This window comes from Micrasema longulum, unplaced genomic scaffold (genome assembly GCF_059751315.1).
Source record: "Micrasema longulum isolate JH-2025_06_02 unplaced genomic scaffold, ASM5975131v1 h1tg001767l, whole genome shotgun sequence".
Classification (NCBI taxonomy): domain Eukaryota; kingdom Metazoa; phylum Arthropoda; class Insecta; order Trichoptera; family Brachycentridae; genus Micrasema; species Micrasema longulum.
The window spans coordinates 69415-87575 of NW_028278942.1; the positions used below are offsets into that span (position 1 = coordinate 69415).

An 18161-nucleotide genomic window follows, 5' to 3' on the forward strand; every position below is an offset into this window, starting at 1 on the left:
GATGGGGAGCCATGCTAGACGACAAGTTACTTTGCGGGCTGTGGTCTCCTCACCAGAGGAACCTACATTGCAATGCGAAGGAAATGCTCGCCGTGCTGGCTGCCATGTCTCCACACGCGCTAGAGCTGTCAGACTCGGGTCTCCTGATCCAGTCCGACAACAAAACAGTGGTCTCCTATCTGCGCAACGAGGGCGGTACCAAGTCAAAGACGCTTCTGAATTTGACCCGCCAAATAATGGAGATAGCGGACCAGCACCACATCAGTCTGTCTGCTCATTATCTCCCGGGACGACTCAACGGCATCGCCGATCGTCTATCGCGCCAGCAAACACTTTCAGAATGGCATCTTCTCCCGGAAGCCACTTCCGCCATATTCAGAAAGTGGGGAGTTCCATCAATAGACCTGTTCGCCTCAGCGACATCACACGTCGTACAAGCGTACGCATCCTGGAATCAGAGCGACGGAAATGCGGTTTTCCACAACGCTTTCAGTCGCCAATGGAATTACAAACTGGCCTGGGTCTTCCCGCCACCGTGTCTCATTCCGCGAGTTCTAAGGCATCTGAACGAAGCTCAGGGAACCTACTTGATAGTGGCTCCCAGATGGCAGAAAGTGTTTTGGAGAGGAGATCTCAAGAGTCGAGCTCTGGATCCGCCTTTTCAGGTGCAGAACCTCGGCAAGGTTCTGATCGACACAGGGACGGGCAAGCCACCTCCCAACACAGACACATTAATCCTGGAAGTTTGGAAATGTGGGGGTGGCAGAACAGCCTCACAAATTGGTCACACCGTCAAAAGGAACTACTCCGAAACGCTTGGCGCAAGTCCACTTTAAAATCTTACGAAGCAGCTTGGAAACGATGGCACGCGTGGGCAACTAAACAAAGGATAAATCCTTATAAACCCAATGGCAGTCAGCTTGCTAGATTCCTTTGTGACTTACACTTGAAACTCAAACTAGCAGCTAGTACAATCCTTCTCCACAAGTCAGTGGTTTCTACATTCTGTAATCCACATTTAGAAGGCCGCCTTAGTTCCCACCCGTTGGTCAAGCGAATTCTAAAGTCAGTTCAATTAGCAAAACCAAAAGTTATTAGACCTCCTATATGGGATCCCCGAAAAGTCATCGCTTGGTTGAAATCAAATACTCCTCGGAAAATTACTCTGTTCGAAGCGAGTCGCAGAGCTTGTACTCTCCTCCTATTGGCTTCTGGGCGTCGGGTACATGACTTGACACTACTTCACTGCACCCGAGATAGAGTGATTTTTGATAACGAGGGCGTATCATTGTGGCCCATATTTGGCTCTAAGACTGACTCGGCTACACATCAGCAATCCGGTTGGAGATTGAAAAAAGCTGATTGCCAGAACATAGACCCGGTATTTTGGATAAGAAAGGTAATAGAGATGTCAGCGGATAGAAGAATATCCCTTGTTACAAAAGGTCCTCTTTTCATCTCTACATGCGGGAAGCCAAAACCCGCAACTAGAGCTATAATAGCCGGTTGGGTTAAATCCGTACTGAAAGATTCTGGGGTTTCATCTCCTCCCGGAAGTATTCGATCAGCAGTAGCATCTCTCAACTGGCTGCAAAACCATACACTGGATGATATCCTGACAAGGGGAAATTGGCAAAGTGCCAACACTTTCGCTAAATATTATTGCCGACAAGTGGTTAACTTCAATAGCTGTACATCATCTTCCATGGCACCATTATTTGAACCTTTACAAACTTAAGCCTAACATTCACATTAGTGTGTCTTACATTTGGTCACCAGGCGATAACAAACAAGTCTCAATATGGTTTCAAATAACGGCATGGGATACATAATAGAAAAGTTTTACCTACCATTAAAACTTATATTATGTGCCCAGCCTTATTTGAAACCAGGGCAATTTCTGCCTGTTGAGACTAATGAAGTTTTCTATGAAAAACATAAACACATGAAATCCACAGACAAAAAATTTGTGGATTTTCTGCTAGGATGACCCAAATGTAATGAAGTGGTGCCAATGGAAGAACATAAAAGTGACACAAAGTAGGAACTTAGCGGCGCTATCTCAATATGGTTTCAAATAAGGCTGGGCACATAATATAAGTTTTAATGGTAGGTAAAACTTTTCTATTGTCTCAACACTAAATATTTGTATAGTGTTCATCAATATTTTAATATTACTGTGATTTCATTAATAACATGTGCAATATGATACAAATACAATAATATTGTCATTAGATTTTAAAATCCTGTCATTAATTTTTATTGTCAGGTTTTTTTCATACTATACATTATTTAAATATTAAGTAGGTATGCATAGGTAATATAATAATATATGTTAGATAACAAACTAAAGTTCCAATCACATTTAGTAAGGTAATTTTATGTTGAGTAAAAGAAAATCAGAGGCAAAATAATATAATATATCTCTTGTTGAATTATTGAAAAAAAACATATGTTCAATGTTTCATATGCCAATATGCATAATTTTTATAGTATAAATGATTTTGATATGAATAAATAATTTTCTTCTTCATTTTCATTAAGGACATTTTAAAATTTCAACTTTTGTAAATATTATATCATCTTTAATCCTTCATTCATTAATAGTTTTTTTTTATCTCATGGACTCATAAAACATAACTTTTGCAAAGATTTATCAAGGTTTTGACATTTTTTTATATAGTATCATGAAATAAAACTTTGTTTTTCATATATGTAATACGAACAATGCTATAAACAAGAAAATGTTTTCAGAGGATGGGGTAAGTACAAATGTAGGTATAATTTTTCAAAGCATTAATTGGGTATTAACAATGGTGAATGAGTTTCAAATTTATAAAAATCAATAATTGTTTCCAAAGTTTTCTCTGCAAATTGTGTTTCAAAGCCCAGTCTTGATTATATATTTAAAACAAATACCTTAGACCATATTATAATAGGACCATGTATGGTAATATGAAGATATACAATTATGTAAATAAATAATTATTTCACAAAATATAATAACATTGTTACACATATTATTTATTGTACAATTGTCATCAGCATTACTTTACGGGTTAACTCCCAATACGTAATGACAGACTGTGAATCAAGAAGAATAACATTTCAAATGTGTCGTATGACAGTTGATAAATATACAAACACAACGTATATATCCACTTGCAGATTCACACATAGACATATCAATAACCATCTTCCGAAACATATGAAAGGAGATAGCTGCCTATATGTACGGAAAAATATGTCTATATTATGTGCAGGAGGCGTATTCAGCACGCGAGTCGCCATATTAATTGGTGAATTCTACTTGTACTTCCATGGCTTGTATATAAGTGCAAAATAACCTCATGTAAGTACAAGTACTTGATATATTTTGATTATCAAATTATAGTTCAAGATTCATAATGTAATGAGAATTATAACAGTTGCATGGACATTCTTTTTTCAACTTTTTGCACTTAGTCGTTTCGTTGCCTCCGCATATAATACCTAACTATGATGTGCTAAATACGTCGTAATATAAACATACATAATAATATTGTCCATTTCTTAAATTTATTTTAACAGTAGATAGTGAAGCCAACATTTAGTGAATATAAAGAATGTATATTTATGTTTAAAGTGCAATAGAAACAAGTGATACTAAATATCTTTATTAACTGTAGACAGACAAAGATTATTTATTGTCTTTAAGTATTAGAATCGCATTTAACGAATTCGTAAATAAGTTTTATTGTCGATAAAATACGCTGCTTTGATATAGATATCATAAAATTAATTACAGTAAATACTTTCTACAAAATATTTTCAATTTCAATAATTAAGTCTTACGTACATGAATCAGAGAATTTGATATAATTTTATTGAGTAATTAACAGCTCAATTATTCTCAATTAATATTGCACTAAATTCAGAAGATCCAAATAGCATTTGAATAAGAAGTCCACCATTCTTTTCTCCAAAATTAGGAGTCTCAATAAGTCACAGAAATCCATAAAAGCTAATTTATTCACACACTTATGGTATCTATATTATTACTCCACAATATTGTTGAACCATTACAATACCTTTCACAGATTTGATTTAGGGCCAGTTACATAAAAAAAGTTAAGTTAAATAATTGTTGCATTTTCGTCAAAATGAATAAAAGAGTTTGCATGAAAAAGTTAAATAAAACAACTTATTTAGTACATTTTGACAAACTTGCAACAATTATTTATTTTAGGCTTTTTTTATGCATCTGGCCCTTAGTGCTTCAAATAGGTACACAAACATACAGTACCCGGTAGTTAATAAAATACATCGGGCTTGAGAAAGAGACTGCCGACTTTATAGTGTCGTCCCCGTCGCACGAGTCTGGTACATGTATAAATGACAAAGCCGAACTTAGCCGATTAGGCCGGCGGTCTCCTTAAGCCCGATGCACCTTATTTAATGCCGGGTATTGTAATCATATTTAGATTTAGGCTCATCAAATGAACCATATCAAAACCAAACATATCCTTCCATTCAACTGCACAAAACAATTTTTAACAACACACCATTCATCAACACTCATTTCATTTTAATCATTTTTCTAACCCAATCTGTTGTTTTATAATTTCATTATAAATATACAATGGACATACATAACAATTTTCTAAAATATAAGAGCACTGTTCTTATTTTTCATCAGTATAACCACTAAAATATCAAATAGGTAAATTCATATTGATGTTTTACACATAGAAATCTAACATTATTATCTTCATTCATTGTAACGTGTAATAATTATTATTATCAAAGTATATGAATCTATGTACTTCGGATATCTAATTTTGGGAGCTATGTATATGAATAGGACGGTAATTATAAATTGATATTGTGCGAAGTATGAATGAATTACAAATATTTTAAAAACGGCTATTGGAAAGTTGAATATTTTAATATCTTTTAAATTTATTAAAAATATGAAATGATCGTTATAGAAAAAAAAATATTGGTAATGAAATACACATTTTGTTCATCATAAAAATAAATATTTGATTATTTTTAATTGATAACGCCATCAGAATATAACAGACTTTCTTTTATCGAGATATGTAAACAATATTTATACATAATTATACTAATTGTAAATTTTCAGAAACAATTGCTTTAAAATACATTTCAAAAAGTTTAAACCATAAAATATATCCACATTTAATTAGAAATTATGGACTTTTGTCAGTTCTATTTTGTGTTTAAATTGGGTGTATAATAAATATGCCTAAAGCAATAAAAATAATGCTTTGAAAATATACTAAATTGCCTTTCAATTGAGCTATTTCTGAATTACTCTCAATGTGGATCTACCTAGTTCTCATCATCATCATCATTACCAGTGACGCAACATAATCCTTCCCTTCCATCCGGCCTTATACAGAACAAGAGAGTCTCAGCTGTTGTTACTTCGTGATCAACTATTCCATGGAATTCCTTAAGTTCTTCTCCCGGGAACCATGCCTTCTCATTGTCATCGATTATACATATTCCAAAGTATCTGTAAACAATATATTTGAAACTGTATGTTGTTTGACAATCAAGAACAATTACCATATTTTCAATACTTAACTTTTTTATATCATTTATTTATTATACGACACAAGTGCCTTTTACAATATAATGAGTTAGTTAGATATACAAAAATTTAAAAAACAATATTAATACAAGGGTATAAAAAGAAAAAGAAAAATTACAAGAAAAACATATTATTTATGTATGTATGTTAGCATACAAAAGATATAAAAAAGTCGGTATATTATGAATATAAAATGAGTTAACACCAGATCATTGGCCTAAGTAGCTTTTGCAAATAATTTATTAATCGTTACTATTGAAGACCATAAAATATTTATGGAGAGATGATTTGAATTCACAGAGACTAGAGTTAAAAATGTCAATATGAGAGATACATTAATTTCCTAGTCTGTGTATATGCGGTATGGGTGAGTGACAAAAATATTAATAACTTATTCGATTTATCCGTCACATAGAATATTTCAAATTTAAGATATCAAAATGAAACAGTAAAAATGAACTGTAGATTTTTTAAGTTGATGTTTTATCATCATTTTGCTGTTTTGCCAATATATTTTTTTAATAGATGTAGGCATATCACAGACTGAAAAATATTATATTACAATAGTACTAAAACAATAACTTAAACTAATATTTCGTATCAACTTTAAAGCGAACGGAGTTAAAATTATAAACCTAGAACACAAATGCATGAGGCAATAATAATTGTCTCATTAATTTCTTCGTGGGTTGCTGATTACCATAGGCAATTTTTTAGGATAGGAATAGGAATAACCCGCTATATATTCTAAAGCAAATAAACTTAACCCTTTCTTTCTCATACTTCGCAGGCCGAAGGTTGGGTGTGGCTGTTCTAGAGGCTTATCAGCTGGTGGAAAAGAGAGGGTATGAAAGGAAGTAAAGAAAAAAACACCCAGAACCAGTTAAGATTTTTTTTTCTTGCAACTGGAATAGAACCCTCAACGAAAGTTTCACAGTTGTCTTTCTGATTAATTGCACCACAGTGCCCGTATTTGTAATGATGAATTTCATTTGTTACTGTTTTCCAATTCAATACAATTACAAAAATTATTCATTTTCATTCACCTGCAAATAGCGACTGCTGGAATCCACAACACTGATGCCAAAATGAGTAAGGAGATGAGCAGTACAGCCCATAGGGGCCAGGGTCGCCTCTCTGACTGTCCTGTGGAACTAACCCAGGCCTGGTACCCCGAGCCTTCGCTGGCTATCTCCACAAAGGACGCTACCAAGATACTCAGCATGGCTAGAGGAGACAGATATTTCCAACAGATCAGCCAGTAAAGTCCAGGCCGCTGACCTGTCATCAACTCGATGTCATCAGCAAATCTAAAAACATATACAAAGGTGTATATTACCAGAATCATTTTTTAAAATGGTGCGTGGGTACAACGTTCATAGATGGATGACACATAAACCTGCCAAACTATTTTACCTGTAATCTCTCTAGAATACAGGTAAAATAACAACTAAAAAAAGCAACTTTGCATTTTCTTTTTAACATAATGCGTTGTATTGTGCAACACTTACATTACACACAGGAAGTTAATTCTCAATTACAATATTCGATAAAAAAATCCTGTGCTACATTTTGGAGTACATCAATTTCATCCACGCCACAGAGACATCAAGAACAATGGAACACGACCTTTAAAAGGGCCAAAAAGCGTGGTAACATAAATCAATTCCAGTACAGTCTAGTGCAGTTTAATTCAGTAATAGCTGTTATTCAAGCTGTACCTATATTTTACAAATGTTTATCATAAATTGTGAAACAATTTTTAAATGCAGCCGTGGTAATAGTTAAATGGGTTTATAATCAAACTTTTACACAAATCCCTTTATCAAATTATATGTTATTTTATTTTGACAATACCAGAAATATATTTTTTTGTAAAATATGTTTCATGTACCTACATAATTAGAATCTACAAAAACTAGGTAGGTATACTAATATACTCTGAAATTGAACTTTGTATAATTATTTACTTAATACTTTACCAAATAATTCCTAATTTTTATTTGTCAAATAATTGTTTCATCATCATCATCATCATTATCTTTCAGCACCTAATGGTGCATAAGGCATTACATCGGTACACCAATCGCAGCGTATCTTGATTAATTTTGTTACATAAGGGTAAGATTACGCTTACGCTTCAGATACCAGTCCAATGACTATGAAATATTCTAGTGTGAAAACACCTGTTTAAATAAATATCTCATATCAACCATGTCAGGAATCGAACCTGAGACCTCTTGCATGGTAGCCTAACGCGCTGACCAATACACCAAGAGGCCGAAATTTTTTACAATGTTTACAATTACAATTATAAAGTCCTGTATTTTAAAAAATATTACATATTTTTACTCTCGTGTTTCTTATTTTTGTAGCTATTATGTTTCTCTTTTTAAACTCTAATTTTATGGTAAGTTGAACAAATTCATGGTTCTTAAAGTGAAAAACTATGTATATAAACTTACCTCTTCAATCCGTATACGTATGAAACCCCAATACACTCGAAGAAAGCGATGATCAGAAGGGGAAAATTGCCGCTGTACATATCAAACAAGAGGAATACGTAACTTCCAGCACCGTGGGCGAAACCCATGGATAAGAGACAACAAGCTAAACAAATCCCTCCTGTCAAATACTCCTTCCTCAGGTTTGGAAATAGTTTCATATCCACGATAGATGTTACAACTCCTTCCAGCGTTCCGAACTGCGAGTCGATTCCCAAGGTGAAGAGCATTAGAAAGAACAGCACAGACCAGAATTGGGCCCCAGGAAATTGGTTAATAGCCTCCGTAAAGATAATGAATGCGAGACCGGTACCTGCGGCTGACTAAAACCAGAAAAAATAATGTAAAACAATATGATATTATGTTTCATTAATACAATTTACCATGAAAAGAACAAATATTGAAAATAATTTATATTTCTCAAAGAGTAATAACCTAATAGAGTCGCCCATATGGAGAAAACCCATTCTATTTGTAATTAAGTAAAATAAAATATTTGTACACAAAATGGTTACTGGATTTGGGTAGAGAAAAATCGTAAAACTTACTAAAAAACATTCTAAAATAATAAATGGTATATTTAAATATTGTATTACTTTATAATAAATTAACTAGTAGGTAGTCATGTTATTGTTTATTTTTGCATAAAAATGTCTGCCTTAAAACAGGTTGTACCTAGTTAGGCAGACTAGACATAATCCAGAGAAATCTATTACCTAAGTATGTATGTGGTAGATAAAGAAATTGTAATTTTTGGTAATAAACCCTAATTATTATTATGATTATTGACCATGAAGTTAGCTTCAGGTTACAGCAATACAACATGGCCGTAGGTACCGGGATGGTAATAGGGAAATATGATTTTTTTTAACAGTTTTAAAGCTATAAGGGTATATGAAATACTGTCCAGTAAAAACATAATTTTTCTGCACTTATTAAAACAAAAAAAATATTTTTAAATTTTTAATTCCCGCAAAAACGGTCATTGCATTGGCCACACTCCTAATACGTCACAATTCATGTTCATTTTCAACTTTGTTCCAGACCATTTAAGTTTTTTTAGAAAATCGGGACAAATCTTGACGTCACAACTATCAATGCCAAACATGTTGGGTTTTTTTAGTGACATATTTCTTTATATTTTCTTTTTTAAAGTTATTTATGAAAACATTTCTCCACAATATCCATATTGATTTTGAAAATACAATTAATTATTATAAACTCGTTTTATATATTTTAATCCGTATTTGTAGTACGTGAAATTTCCCAATTGCAACCGAAACCATCCATTACACGTTTGTTGTTAAACCAAACTAAAACCAAACCGAGAATTTAGAATGCTTTTGTTCTATGCAATAGAGCTTAAGGGCTTCTATAGAGATTTACTACTCGGAGATATTTATGCATATTGGTTAATGAAAAGTTTCAGTGCTTTAGGGTGGAAACAAACACAAATAACCTATCTTTTATTTTGATTAAAATAATAAAAAGACTGTTTTTCTTTCCTTTATTATTTATAATTTTCACCAGTGACCCGGTTTCATCGTGACCGATATTGTCAGACTGGTGGAAAACTAAACAAATTCTTATGTTATTTACAAGTGAATGCCGAGGTTTATTTTTTTTTTTAGTTGCAAATTATTTGTACCTTTCTTTTGTTATATGCAAGGTTTTATCGAATATATTTATCTTTAGGTTATATTCAGTTGACTTAACCATTTTTCACCCTAGATAACAATAATAAAAATAAAAGCAGAATCAGAATAAACAAAATAACTCTAGAGTAACAAATAATAAAAATAAAAAAGTCAAGCTAGATACCACCATTAAATAACTTAGCCGACTTGATCGTCCCTGTAATGAATCGAACAGTCTCTCTCCGTGTATCATTACAGTTCAGAAGCTCAGCTAGGTTATTAGTCGCAGCAATCCGAGTGTTTGCTTTGCATTCAAGCTCCCATCTCGGCCTATCAAACATTGGACAGTATATTAGAAGATGTTCTACAGCCTGCTCAGTAATGCCATCACATGGACACCAACTATCGTCTCGCAACCCAAAGCGATGCAGATATTCCCTCATGCATCCATGCCCCAAGAAAGCCTGAATGCCGATGTTGTATATTATTATCATGATATATCAATTATGTATACAACATAAGTCAATCATGTATATAACAGTGCCGGTACAGGGACATATCTCACGTGGTCCCTACAGGGGTCGTACCCGGACCTCGAGCATGGTAGGTAAACACACGATAACCACTATGAGGTGGATTTATCCTCACTTGAATTCCTTTTTCAGTATTTTTTACCTGAGAAAAGCTATTGATACAATTTTTTTTCAAGATTAATTAAAAAATTGATAGTTTTATCATGACGAAAAAATACCCTTTATTTCACAGACACAACTTTATTTTTCATTTGCCCAAATACAGACATGATAAATTGAAAAAAATAGTAAAATTAAATCAAGAATGTAGGTACGAGGTTTTCCCAGAGCATGAATTATGTCATCCCAAAAACCCGTAAGACTTTTGCTCAGAGACATCTCTTATTTATCGCACCGAGAGTGTTCAATATTTTGGAAGAGCGTATTAAGCTCTCAAGAACAAAAACTATTTTCAAGAAAGGAGTTAAGGACTGGATTTTCCTTAGTGGGAGGGATTTGAGTAGGAAACTCCTTGATGATTTTCCGAATGTTTGAGTTTACCATATTGATGTACCATATATATGTTTTTTTTTAAATATTTTTTTATGTTTCTGATCCTATATCTGTGGTGATATACTCATGTGTCCGTGTCAACTAATTGCTCGTCCCATCTCAACACAGGACTTCTAATCCCATGGAGTTGGGACTTATGTTTTAAATAATGTACAATAAACTTATGTTTGTAAATAAATAAAGTTTTGAGTATGCCCAAATGCTTGCAGACCGGCTAGATTTTCTCCCTAAATCAGCCAGTTGCCGGTCATATGCTCTGTAAATGTCTAGACATCCATATTTCCTTCTCAAAAATGTTTTCCTTCTCTGTTGCAACAAATTTAGATCAAAATAACTCCCTAGGTAAGAAATCTAGCCTCTCTGCAAGCATTTGGACACACTCAAAACATTGTTGATTGAACTAACTGGTATAAAAACTGGAAAATTGTTTTCACCTAGTAGGTGAATTGTTCAGCCAGATGAATCTCACCCACTTGATAAAGGTTTGAGATCTTTTACTTTACAAAAGTCAACAGACGGAAGAGTTGAGGAAATGTGAATGTTTACACATAGGCAGAATGGTAAATGCTACACAGTGTGTAAAGTGGCGGCTAAAACCAGCCAATGGCAGGTCATAAGTCCTGTAAATGCCTATACATCCATATTTCCTTCTCAATAATGTTTTCCCTCTCTGTTGCAACAAATTTAGATCTTAACCAATCATTGATATTTTAAATATAAATGATAAAATTTTTACTCCCTTATTTTTTTAATATACTGCACTGTAATAATAAAGGTTTTGTTTACTAATACCCGTATGCAGAGACAAACCTTAAGGTGAGGAAAGTACATTCTATTGTCTTCACCTTCGGGTTATTCTCTGCATTTAAAATTAGAATGTACTTTCCTCACCTTAAGTTTTGTCTCTGCATACAGGTATAAGTGATTCACTATTTTAATATTGAAAAAAATATTTCCATCAAACTTACGTTATCCAATTCCTTCTGAAGATCGCATTCCTTCAAGTGTGGCATTATAATAGCGTCAATACCTCCAGCCGTGTTCGTAATATTCACAATAGACCCTTCAGCGGGCAATCTATTCGGATCGTATCCAATACCGAGTATCGCTACCAAAGTAGCATTCCTCGTTTCCAAACACTTCTCGTGTACCATCGTTGCCTTGAATCCAATAATCGAAAACACAACTACCCCAGCGAACATCGAAGTCAAACAATTAGTCATGGACACCATTATGGCATCTCTGTAGCAGTTATTATTAACGGGGTTATAAGACGAAAAGGCAATGAGTCCTCCAAAGGCCAGTCCGAGAGAGAAAAATATTTGTGTTCCTGCTTCAAGCCATACGACTGGGTCTAAAATCTTTCCCCAACTCGGTGTTATGAAGTGTAATAATCCATCTGACATCCCTTTCAGTGTTATTCCTCGGAAAAAGAAAATCACTAATACGATGTAAGGGAACGTAGCTGTCACATAAACAACTTTCCCGGACGATGCAATTCCTTTGATCATGCACATGTAAACGAGGATCCAAGCAATGATAAGAGCTAAAGCTATTTTCCAGTTGAATGCTTCAGGAGTGTTGATATCTTCTGATACCATGAGAGTAGTTCGGTACCAGAAATATTGAGTTGGACTGCTTGTCTGAAAATAGAAATGACAATTCATTTTTCACATATTATCCCAAAAAAAATTTAGACCCACTTAACTAACGGTACAAGAATGTTAGTCTATTTATTTATCCCGAGATAAATAAAAGTTTGTATCTCTTTCAAAAAAATTGTTATAAAATGTACATACATGGTAAAATAATATGAACTATTTTTTAATTAATATACTTAGTATTCAGATTATTTTCTTAAGGGGAAAAATATATCAATAGTAATAAAGCTGAGTGACTAATGAGCCACTATGGCCAAAATCGAGTTATATAAATGACTTTTCCCAGAATTTCTCCTCGGAAGTATGAGATGTGAATTTCGGCATTTACATATAACATCTTCTAATACAACGTCCATAAAATCAATGAATTTATATTACACAAAACTGGACTTATTTTTACGAATTGTCCCATAGATTAACATTAAAATCTGTTTTTGATATATCCTATCCTAAACGGCAGCCTCGTGAAGGAGTGGTCAGCGCGTTTGCCTACCATGCAAGAAGTCTTGGGTTTGATTCCTGACACGGTTGACATGAAATATTTATTTAAAAATGTGTTTTTACACGAAAGTATTTAAAATTCCCTGGACTGGCACCTGAAGCCTAAGACTGATCATTGATCATCTCACCTTTATGTAACATAAATGATCAAGATACGGTTCAGAAAGGGAATGATGATGATCCTACTAGTAGCCCTTATGCTCATATTTCATTCGAAAAAATCTTTGCTGCAAAATTTAACTAACATTTATAAATATCAAACCCCTCTCCGCACTCGATGGTGTATATGGCACTGTATTGGAATACTAAATGCAGCTTATATCCTTCATCTATCACATAAAGGTAAGGTCATCAGATTAAAGTTTTTCTTTGATGAATCAATATTTTAGGTCAAGCTTTCCAAGAATCGAACCCAGGACTTCAAGCATGGTAAACGATCGCCCCAACCGCTACACCATGAGGCGGACTTATCTCCACTCGATTTCCTTATTCAGGATTTTTACCTGAACTCTCATACCCGTATGCAGAGACAAAACTTAAGGTGAGGAAAGTACATTCTAATTTCATAAGCAGAGAATAACCCGAAGGTGAAAACAATAGAATGTACTTTCCTCACCTTAAGGTTTGTCTCTGCATATGGGTATCAGCCATCGAGTTAAAAGCACTCATCCAAGATTCTAGTTTTATTTCACACAGAACTGTACCATTGATGTATTGCATATTTATTTGTTGAATACATGACTTCTTGTATATAACTTAGTAGTATGTATGTATGTTTAGTAAAAGAATTAATATCTAGTGAAGAAGTTCAGTGCTACAGGTTAATAAATATTTTTTATATTTCTCACCCAGTAATAATTAGATCATTTCATTGTACGATGAAGTTTCTCAAAAATTAATAAAAATGATTCTAATAGAAATGAACTACGTCACAAGTTCTTGCTAATCAACTACAGTTTTGGCTAGATGGTTTCTGAGAAGCCAACTCACCAATCAGGACAACTTACCGATGACAACTAGTTACGTCAGTGGTAGAGAAATTTAAAAACTTTAAAAATCATAGTGATGATAATATGATACATAAAAATTTTTAATGTGGCTGAGTTTGATAATCTATTAACAAATAAATAAAAACCACTGAACTTCTTAACTGACCAAATTAATTATTTTCCCTCTGAAATTATTATTACAAATTAGGAACATACTTATTTATTTATTATAGTTAATATTCATGCCAAAATAAACTGTACATAAAAACCTATATACCTAAATAATAGCGTAATTCAAAACCGTCTCTAAATTTTGCAAAAACAGATTTCAATTATACTATTTGACACCGCAAACTAACCATTCTCCATTGAGTTGGTGAAGTATAATTAGAAATCTCCCAACTCTTTTTTCAAAGTTTTTCGCAAAAATCTCGGTAACTCCTTCAATGGAGATTTCTAAGTTTGCTTTTAATACCCTCAATTCTACTCATTAGCTCCTTAGTAAGTTACAAGGATAAGTAAACATAACAATCTTGTTAAAACCAACAAACTTATTTGACATACTAATGAAATGTTTAACTTTAACGATAACTCACTCATGAAGTCCATACTTAAAGCATTACTCCGGCATAACTTGAAATTTAGCAAAAAGATTAAGATAAGCTTTATTTTAAGATTATCACTATTTTACCACTACATGGGGAACTTACTAATTTAAAAAATATATTACCTACGTAATCATTATTATTTTATTATGAAAAATCAGCTATTCAATTCTACAATAAAATAAAAAATTTCTTATTAACACTTGTTACTGTTATTTCTATTCTCCCCCAAATAGTATTTTACTGCTAATAAAATAAATTACGCTCTTGTGTGTGATTAATTTTAATTAGAAGCTATAACCCTGTCATTTGTCAATGTCTCCACCAGAACTTTGAAACATAATTTGTGGAGTTATTAGCTTAGATTATTAATTTTAAGCAGCGAATAATGTCTTCCTTAAAATTCAAGTTTACAATCTTAAGTAGGTTGAAATACAAGATGATTTTTATGGAAATTAATATTTGAGAATATAGGAGAGTAATTTAAGAGAATTATGTTCATTTCAAAGTAATAACTCAAATGGTCAATGAAAATTCAACCAAAAAGAATTTTTTAAATGATCAGCATATATCAACTATGGAAAAATATTTTTTTAAATTGGGAAACTGTTTTATTAGTCAACACAATAAGTATATTAAAAAATACTATCAAAATAGAGATAAAATTATTAAACAGAGAACTGCATTTAAAAAATGCAATCAGATTTAGCTAGCAAAAATACATCCGCCTTATCTCTCTTACTTATTATTTATTGATTATTCTTATGTTTGAATTATGTACAAATAATTTTACTTGGTCATTTTTATTCCAGACTTGCTACAAAAAATGGTTTTGGTGAATTTAAAAATACATACTCCGTTTTGTTTTAAATTTTTACAGGATTAATAAAAATAATTGATCAGTACATAAAAATAACTAAACAGTCTATTATATTTTCGAAGGTTATGGAACTCAGTTAAATATGTATGTTATTGAGAATAATAAATTGAAAATACGAAGCAATTGTTTATGAATTGATAAAAGACTTACTGTGCATTCTGGTTCTGCTGTATAGGATCCATTTTGAAAGTATTTATTAGGGCACTCGGACCACGGAAGCTCCGATTGAAAGCTCTGCACAAAGTAGAACAAGCACCAAGCGATGATCGTATTATAATATAGAGCCACATTAAAGGACACAACAGCACTGCTGATTCCAATACCACCCAAGTAAGGAGACACCTGATGCCAAACACCAATTGCACCTTTCCTCAACCGCTGACCAATAGCCAGTTCCAAATAGAAGATCGGGATACCTTCAATCGCGAGCATTACAAAGTATGGTATAAGGAAAGCTCCTCCGCCATTTTTCTGAGCTAAGTAAGGAAATCTCCACACGTTTCCAAGCCCAACAGCGTACCCGACAGTTGCAAGTAAGAATGTTAGTTTGCTGTCCCATGACTCTCGGTCCTCTTCTGCTCCTTCCGGTTTGAAGACCCCCTTTCCATCACCAGACCCCATTTTTGAGACTGCATCTGGAATTGGTGTCAGGCGTACTGGTGTAGGCTCAGTGTCTTCAAATGCAGCGTTTGTAGCACCATATTTTACCGGATTCTAGAGAAAGAAAGTAAAAATTATTATCAAGCCTTTTTATTTTTCATTGTCAGTTTTTGATCTTCGCGGGATCATCATTTTGACTTGTAGTATTATTTTGATTTATTTGACTTCTTTGCCAAATTTTTATTTGTACATTAGCGGCTTAGTGCAAATTCTATTTTCTTCCAATCAACCAATAAAATGAGTTGTGTTATTTATTAAAATGAAAAGGATAAACTAGCAAATATGTAGGAATGTGTGCTTAAATTAATTATTTGATACTGGTCTTTAAAAGGAAATAAGATATAAAAGAAAAGGAAGAGAGGGGTATTTAGGGAATAGATAAGAAATGTTTATTCAGTTGTGATTTAAACAGAAATTCTGTTGAAACATATTTGATAGTTAGTAGATGGGAAATGATTCCACAGTCGAGCCACATGGACAGTAGCAAATGAATTTTAAAAGATGATCTTTGGGAATGTGAATGAAGAGATATATAGAATAAGCATTGAAATTTTTCACAGTAGTCAAGTGTAATCCTTATCATATAACATTTTAAAGGACTTTTTAAAAAGGAATAAGAGTCTCTACCTGTTATGACTACTGCGCTAAGCCAACAACTGTTACCGAGCAGTCTTCTCAAAAATTGCATGTTGCCCAGAGAAGTATGAAATAACATAAAAAGACAGAAAGAGAACAATTGAAACCGCAGCCATTTCAAAGTATGTTATATGGTGGAAAGGATTGATTGGTTGAAGTGGACATGGGCAAGCCATATCGCTTGAATGTCTGATGATAGTTGGACAAAACGAGTTCGCCAGCGGTTAAAATATTCATTAAAACTTAAATAGTATACCTTATTAACTCCACTCTCCATGCGAACCAGCCTTCCTCGAAGTTCCTTCATCTCCAGCCTATCCACCGACTTCTGGGCATGAAGATCCCTACTGCTCTGCCTCCTCATTAGATGAGCGGTATTGGCCATCTTGCCTTAATTATTGTCTGTCAATTGAACCAAAATGTCTGGTACTTGTTCTGATTGGTGGAGACTATACTTTTCCGGATTGGCTGGGGTTGATTCGGTCATCCTGTCGCGCCATTTTATCTGTGAAAAGAAACTAATATCATCAATGTGCATAATATTATTTTAGAATAGAGATTCTCAACTCTAAGGAAGTCAATAGAAGTAAAAGACTACTTGTCGAAAATCATTTTTAGATTATTTTGTATTACAATGAATGTGGAACCAACAAAATCATTTGATGTTTATAAAGTCTGAATTATTGTCTCGTGGATAGAGTGTTGCAGACAAACAGATCAGATGTCCGAGGTTTGAAACCAACTCTATGATTTCAATTTTATAATAGTGAGTTATTTAAAACTCCTTACAAATGGCCAAAACTTGAAATATTTTAAAGCTTAAAGCTTTATTTAAATTCATCTGACTGAATTATTTCTGCTGAAATTCATCATTTTATTGAAATTCATGCGACTGAATTATTTCACCTACTTGGAAATCTGAACGCTTGGAAATATTTTTTTATTTTTATGCTTCTTAGACCAGTCGGTTGAATCAACAATAACCTTAAATTTGTTCAAATATTTGTAGACAAGGAGTAAATTTTTTCATCTCCTAACATATTACAACAGAGATGGAGAACATTTTTGATATCAGAATATAAAAGTTTAGCCATTTCCAGGGCTTGTGGCTTGGCTTGTGAATTTATAGTATGATACGCAATGAGGAAGTTCAGTGTTACAAGAAATTAGGTATAAAAATGTTTTCTTACGCGCGGTAAAAATTAGAGCATCAAATTAATGATTCTGCAGTTTCTTGAATATGCATGATATTTTTATTTTTATGATTTTGATAAAAATGAATGACTTTAAACGACGTCACTAGTTCTTTTGAATCAACCAATGAGAGTGTTGCGATGTTACGGTAAATTTTCGGTTAACGGGAAGCCAACTCACCAATCACTAGAACTCACCGAAGAGAAC

The 18161-nt window shown here is 33.3% G+C and overlaps 1 protein-coding gene across 1 annotated transcript; it reads right to left on the reverse strand.

The window, feature by feature from the left end:
• Window positions 1-692: 692 nt before the first annotated feature.
• LOC148274060 (sodium-dependent neutral amino acid transporter B(0)AT3) lies at window positions 693-17216 on the reverse strand. The gene is made up of 6 exons (XM_088237687.1): window positions 17017-17216; window positions 15615-16178; window positions 11797-12471; window positions 8068-8429; window positions 6649-6912; window positions 693-5524 (listed from the first exon to the last, which is right to left on the reverse strand). The coding sequence occupies exons 1-6, from the start codon at window positions 17143-17145 to the stop codon at window positions 5338-5340; spliced, it is 2181 nt and encodes a 726-aa protein (XP_088093813.1). The 5' UTR covers window positions 17146-17216; the 3' UTR covers window positions 693-5337.
• Between the last annotated feature and the right edge of the window lie 945 nt (window positions 17217-18161).